We start from the raw sequence: 7,328 nt of genomic DNA, 5'->3' as shown, positions 1-7,328 counted from the left end.
AATTCTTTTTTTATTTATTTATTTATTTATTTTTTTATTTTACTTGTTTCAGTCATTTGACTGCGGCCATGCTGGAGCACCGCCTTTAGTCGAGCAAATCGACCCCGGGACTTATTCTTTGTAAGCCCAGTACTTATTCTATCAGTCTCTTTTTGCCGAACCGCTAAGTGACGGGGACGTAAACACACCAGCATCGGTTGTCAAGCAATGCTAGGGGGACAAACACAGACACACAAACATACACACACATATATATATATATATATATATATACATATATACGACAGGCTTCTTTCAGTTTCCGTCTACCAAATCCACTCACAAGGCATTGGTCGGCCTGAGGCTATAGCAGAAGACACTTGCCCAAGATGCCACGCAGTGGGACTGAACCCGGAACCATGTGGTTGGTTAGCAAGCTACTTACCACACAGCCACTCCTGCACCTTTCCTCACTTTTTCATATTTTCTTTCTTTCTTTTTGTTTTCTTTTTCCAATTTTTTTCCACTTTTTCATTTTCCCTTGTTCTGTTCTTAAATACTTTAACATCTTTTAACTTGCTTTGATTTATTCCGTTACACTATTTCATCCTCTTCCTTTACCTCCTCAACGTCTCCTACCAACGGTGTGACCCTGCTATCTTTCTTTCTATACTTTACCTTTCTGACCTAGAGTGAAACAACACAAGATGTCACTAATATCCTTGATAAAATCCCTAATAATAGGGGTTACATATTCTGAGCTGAAACCCTTAGAGCCCAACATGCCCTACAATAATGACACTGGAATGATTATAGCTAGAAACAGCAGTCAAATGCCTTGTTCAATCAGCAACTCCTGCCAATATCATGAATTTTCTCAATCCATGCTGACTTAAAGACCAATCCATTGCCAACAATCATTAAAACAACTACAAAAACTATCACAACAATAATTACAACAATAAGCACAACAACAACAATCACCATGGGAAGAACAACTTCAAGGCCAACAAATAAGCAAGAGTTGATGAAATCAGCAGGAGTGGCTGTGTGGTAAGTAGCTTGCTAACCAACCACATGGTTCTGGGTTCAGTCCCACTGTGTGGCACCTTGGGCAAGTGTCTTCTGCTATAGCCCCGGGCCGATCAATGCCTTGTGAGTGGATTTGGTAGACGGAAACTGAAAGAAGCCCGTCGTATATATGTATATATATATGTGTGTGCGTGTATGTTTGTGTGTCTGTGTTTGTCCCCCTAGCATTGCTTGAAAACCAATGCTGGTGTGTTTACGTCCCCGTTACTTAGCGGTTCGGCAAAAGAGACCGATAGAATAAGTACTGGGCTTACAAAAGAATAAGTCCCGGGGTCGAGTTGCTCGATTAAAGGCGGTGCTCCAGCATGGCCGCAGTCAAATGACTGAAACAAGTAAAAGAGTAAAGAGTAAGAGTTTAACACACCAAACTTGGATATCCACTTGAGTGGATGGTCACACTCCACTCTGAGTGATAACAAACAGCCAAATGTTTTGTACCTTCATCCAGTCATATATGAATAACAGGAAGTGTTGTCATGAGCATTTACTGGACAAAGAAATGGACACAGGTTTACTGTTTGTAGGAATGGTGAGAGGAAGGAATAAGTCAACATTTTGTTATTGGTGTTTAGCCTTAAGTCAATTCTGATTGACCAAACAGTTGAAGGGTTCTAACCATGACCACCACACCCTATATTGGCCTACATTAGCTACAGTACCTTTCTTTTTTTTCTTTTTTTTTTTAAGATGGAAGGAAATGGTTTTCGTGAAATTTTGCTGCTATTTCTAGCAGGTTAAGTGCCAGTATAAAGGCTCCCTTGATGACTCATGGAAACTAACTTACCTGGTGTCATTGCTGGCAATATCAACAGTGATTTCTTGACCAGTCACATGAAGCATGCAGTGTGGGATTAAAGTTTTGATCAAAATCACAGTCACGTTCTGGACACAAATTCCAACATACTGTAAATATATGAAAACAAAATTATATTTTAGACAAACTAAATAAATATATTACTCTATATCAGTGGTTTTCAACCAGGGTTGCCTCGGAACTTTAGGGTTCCGCCAGTACAGTCCAGGGGTTCCGCAAGAAGTTACAAAAATGCTAAAATCGACAGTAATTTTTAAGTCACCTGTGCAGATATGTGTGCATAAGACAATTAAATTATTGCACAGGGGTTCCTCGAGCCAGTGGAATGTTTTCTTGGGGTTCCACTCCAGCAAAAAGGTTGAAAAGCACTGCTCTATATTGACACAGTGAGTCAATTGTTAATACTTTTATAAAGTTACAATGAATAGAAAGTTCTGCTAAATAGAAACGTCAAATGAAACATTTCCAGAGTTGCTTCCCATACTTTCTTATGGAAAAAATCATTTTGATTACGAACTGATGCTCTGTATTGCAACAAATAAACAAGGTAAAAATTTTATTATGTGTGTGTGTTGGGGGATGTCTTTCTTATTATCAGTAAAGTAGGACCCTAGGTATTTGAAGTCCCTAACCTCCTTGGGCTGAGTGCCTTTGTTGGAACAAACTGGCAGATGGATTTCATTATGTGTTCTTTGCACTGAAAAATGGACCCAACTTAAGCTGCAGCATTCTAAAGGGATGTTAAGAAGTCTTTTGCACAGCACACAGGTGATGCAGTGTGAGGGCAACATCATCATCACAGCATCACAGACAAGGTCACTTCTGCCTGATGGTGAGGCTATGCTTTGGATGGCATCAACACTCAAACTACGGATGTAGTCCACTGCAATCACAGAGAAAAAAAAGGAGGAAGGATGACTCCGAAAACGATTCTTACTCTCATTGAAAATTCTTTAGTTTGGTTGCTTGTGTTGTGCACAAGTCTTGATGGCTTTTTGTACATGATGTTGATGTCTTTGACAATCATCATCATCATCATCATCGTCGTTTAACGTCCGTTTTCCATACTAGCATGGGTTGGACGGTTCAACTGGGGTCTGGGAAGCCAGAAGGCTGCGCCAGGCCCAATCTGATCTGGCAGTGTTTCTACAGCTGGATGCCCTTCCTAATGCCAACCACTCCGTGAGTGTAGTGGGTGCTTCTTACGTGCCACCTGCACAGGTGCCAGACGAGGCTGGCAATGGCCATGCTCGGATGGTGCATTTTACGTGCCACCTGCACAGGTGCCAGATGAGGCTGGCAACGGCCACAATCGGATGGTGCATTTTATGTGCCACCGGCACGGAGGCCAGTCTTATCTGGAATACCATAGTCCAACAAGGATATGAAACATGGCCTTTCTATTGACATCATCAAACTGGTTGGAATGTGTTTGTGACTAAATTAAATAATTAATGATTAAGAGGCCCTTAGAAACTATTTAAGGCTTGGGCAGTCCTTAAAGCTCTTCAAGTCGTAGTAAGTTCTTAAAGAGGCCTGAAATGTTCTACATGGTTTCTAATGCATTAATATCCTGTATGACATTCGATTTACCTGCAGATACTTCCACTTCACAATAGTTGTTACTTAGACTCTGGTCAACCAACAGTCAAAAGCATTACAACCGTGACCATCCCATCTTTCAGAGATAGCTAAGTCTACATCTACTGTCCTACTTTGTTTATAATAATAATAATAATAATAATAATGAAATCATTGTATACAGTGCTCAGGTGCACCACAACTTGTCAGAAAGTGCATATAAAGTACATGCAGTAATGTAGAAATGTCTGGAAAGTGAACATGCTTGTGTGTGTATGGAGGGGAGAAAATCAAGTGCAGTGTTGGCGAATCTCAGGAAGCATGGAAGTTTTGAAGGATGCAGTGCTCCAACAACTAACAACCGATGCCGGCAGTTTGTTCCACGCTTCAGCAACTCTCAGCGTGAAAAAATGTTTCCTGACGTCATGGGAGCTGTGCTGTTTTCTTACTTTGTAAATATATCCACGGGTGTTAGATGGGTGGAGTTTGAAAAGGTGCTCAGAGTTATTGTTTGTGCGATGGTTGATAATTTTATGGGTGTCTGCCATAATGGTGGGGTTTGATTTGAGACATATTTGGTTGCTATTTCGGCCAGGTTGCATGACCACACATTTGCTTGTTAGCTTACAGTTGATTAATTAATTGGTGAAAAGAAGTGGGTGAGCACATGTAAAAAAAAAAAAGATCTCTGATTCATACGTAAATATCCAAAATTCTAGCAGACCATTCCAGTCTTTAACGCCATGGTAAAATGGATGTGAAACCACTTAGAAACAATTCCAGTAAGACCATTTGTGTTGCCAAGGTAACAGTTATAAATTATTTCGCATAATTTACATGCAGTTAATCAAATTTTTTCAAAACAATTTTAAGTAGTTGAAATTTTTTTTTGGTTTTGTTTAATTACAACAAAACATTAAATAGAAACATTCAAAATTAAAATATTAAAACAAATAGAAAAATCAAACTTTTTCTATAAAATAATAGATTGTTATTTCAATTCAGCACAGGGACAATTGTTTATTGGAGTTTGGTTAATTGATGATTTAGATAGAATATTTAGCTAAAAATATCAGACTTGATGCTTCTGAAAGAAGCCACCACCATCAATGCCATCACCATTATCGCCACCATGTCTTCAATTTGTTTTTATGTGTACGTAAGCTGCATGGTAAGAAGCTTGCTTGCCAACCACATGGCACCCAACCACTGCATGGCACCTTGGGCAAGTGTCTTCCACTATAGCCTCAAACTGACCAAAGCCTTGTGAGTGGATTTGGTAAACAGAAACTGAAAGAACCTTGTCGTGTGTGTGTGTGTGTATGTGTTTGTTCCCCACCAATGCTTGACAACCGGGGTCGGTATATTTATGTCCCTGTAATTTAGTGGTTCAGCAAAAGAACCCAGTAGAATAAGTAACAGGCTTCAACAAATAAGTACTAGGGGGTCAATTCATTTGAGTAAGATTTTTGAAGGCGGTGCCCCAGCATGGCCACAGTCAAATGACTGAAACAAGTAAAAGATAAAAGATACCTCTGTTTTTTTTTTTCCATGCTAAACCTGACTATTTTGGTCAATCTTAGCAACTGCCAATGATCCCACAACATACGACTGCCCCGCTTTGGCTGCTTGGTTGAAGGCACCTGGTCCAGTGGTTAGGTTGTTGCGCACTTGACTGTAAGATCATGGGTTCAATTCCTGGACTGGATAGTCATCATCATCATTGTTTAACATCTGCCTTCCATTCTGGCATGGCTCAGATGGTTTAACAGGAGCTGACCAGGCAGAAGACTGTACCAGACTTCTGTGGTGGCAGTTTTAACACTTTTTACAACTTGATGCCCTTCCTAACACTAACCACCACCCTGCAGAGTCGACTGATTGCATTTTACATGGCACCAGCACAGGTGAGGTCAGTTTTGGCATGGTTTTTACAGCTGGATGACTTTCTAAATGCCAACCACTTTACACTGTGGACTGGATGCTTTTTACATGGCACCAGCACAGGTGAGGTCAGTTTTGGCATGGTTTTTACAGCTGGATGACTTTCCAAATGCCAACCACTTTACACTGTGGACTGGATGCTTTTTACATGGCACCAGCACTGGCAGGGTCTCCAAGTAACTTGCAAAACAAAGAAGAATCTTTGAGAGGGGAGGGGGCATTGGAGGAGGTGATCTTGTGCCAGATGATGAAAGGTTAGCTTGTGACAGAGTACGTGTTGGGTTCTTAAGCAAACCACTTCAGTTTCCAGTGCTCCCGTCCACTCAGCTTTCAATGAGTAGCCATGTGACAGGCTGACATCCAATTCAGGAGCAATGTGATCTCGGTCAATTGCGCATCATGGAAACCAGGTAACTTGCTGTACTTTAGTTGTTGCTTGACATGTTAGAAATAGCAACAAAATCTCCCTCAGCACAAAGCCTGGCATCTTAAAGAAGAAAGGAAACACTGAATCATGTAGTTCCAGATATCCACTAAAAATAATCTTGGATGGTCATGGCTCATAAAAGGCTTGTTCATACAAGGTTGACTCATGCTGAACAACAACAACCAATGTGATTACCATTGTGCTTACATGTGGGAATGTCAGCACACCAAACATCCTGGCAGCAATGTTAATTTAAGAACATCTGCTGTTATTTCCAACAGAAAGAATTTCACCAAAAATACGAAAGCTCTCCAGAATTATTTCCGGTCTTTCTTAGATTGTAAGATGCCTGCTCAAGATACTTGTTTTGTCTTTTCTACTACTACTACTACTACTACTACCACTACTACTAAGAACAACAACCCTTTCTACTCTAGACACAAGGTCCATATTAGAAAGTGGTTGGTGGTGAGTGCAGTTGATTCAATCCATTCCAATGCTTGACCAGTACTCATTTTACTGACCCCAAAAGAACGAAATCAAAGTCAACCTTGGTGGAATTTGAGCCCAGAAGGTTTAAACCAGATGTTTTGCTGCAAAGCATTTTGTCCATTGTAGTAATAATTCTGCCCGGCTTGCCACCTTTTCTGCTAGCTCACTGCCTTTTTAATAATAATAATAATAATAATAATAATAATAATAATCTTTTCTACTATAGGCACAAGGCCTGAAACTTTGGGGGAGGGGACTAGTTGATTACATCGATCCAAATGTTCCACAGGTGCTTAATTTATCAACCCCAAAAGGATGAAAGGCAAAGTCGACCCCCAGCAGCATTTGAACCCAGAATGTAATGATGGGTGAAATACTGTTAAACATTTTGCCTGACATGGTAACAACTCTGCCAGCTTGCTGTCTTGATGATGATGATGATGAAAACTCTCCAGCTACAGTAATCAAGGATTGGAATGAGAATATATGTATTGATAGACATCTGCCCAACCCCTTCTCAATCAAAACCATTCATCATTATTTAGCGTCCGCCTTCCATGCTAGCATGGGTTGGACGGTTCAACTGGGGTCTGGGAAGCCAGAAGGCTGCACCAGGCCCAGTCTGATCTGGCAATCTTTCTACGGCTGGATGCCCTTCCTAACGCCAACCACTCCGTGAGTGCAGTGGGTGCTTTTTACGTGCCAGAGGGGGCTGGCAAACGGCCACGGTTGGATGGTGCTTTTTATGTGCCACCGGCTCGGGGGCCAGGCGAGGCTGGCAATGGCCACGATCGGATGGTGCTTTTTACGTGCCACCGGCACGGGTGCCAGATGACGCTGGCAACGGCCATGATCAGATGGTGCTCTTTACGTGCCACCGGCATGGGGGTCAGACGAGGCTGGCAACGGCCACGATCGGATGGTGCTTTTCATGTGCCACCGGCATGGAGGCCTGTCGGGGCAGTGCTGGCAACGGCCACGTTTGGATGGTTCGCTTAC

General features: G+C 41.6%; 1 protein-coding gene across 4 annotated transcripts in view; it reads right to left on the bottom strand.

Moving 5' to 3' along the window:
* The window catches only part of LOC115224231 (protein KIAA0100), a 437,418-nt gene that overhangs the window by 139,979 nt on the left and 290,111 nt on the right, over nucleotides 1-7,328 (bottom strand). For all 4 annotated transcript variants that reach the window (XR_005003864.1, XR_005003866.1, XR_005003865.1 and 1 more), the window contains exon 5: nucleotides 1,856-1,974. Coding sequence is in view for 1 of the 4 variants with exons in the window: in XM_036513442.1 (XP_036369335.1) it covers nucleotides 1,856-1,974 (119 nt within the window). In the remaining 3 variants the exon portion in view is untranslated. The remainder of the gene's footprint in view (nucleotides 1-1,855; nucleotides 1,975-7,328) is intronic.

This window comes from Octopus sinensis, linkage group LG25 (genome assembly GCF_006345805.1).
Source record: "Octopus sinensis linkage group LG25, ASM634580v1, whole genome shotgun sequence".
NCBI lineage: Eukaryota > Metazoa > Mollusca > Cephalopoda > Octopoda > Octopodidae > Octopus > Octopus sinensis.
This window is presented reverse-complemented; position numbering and strand designations above follow the sequence as displayed.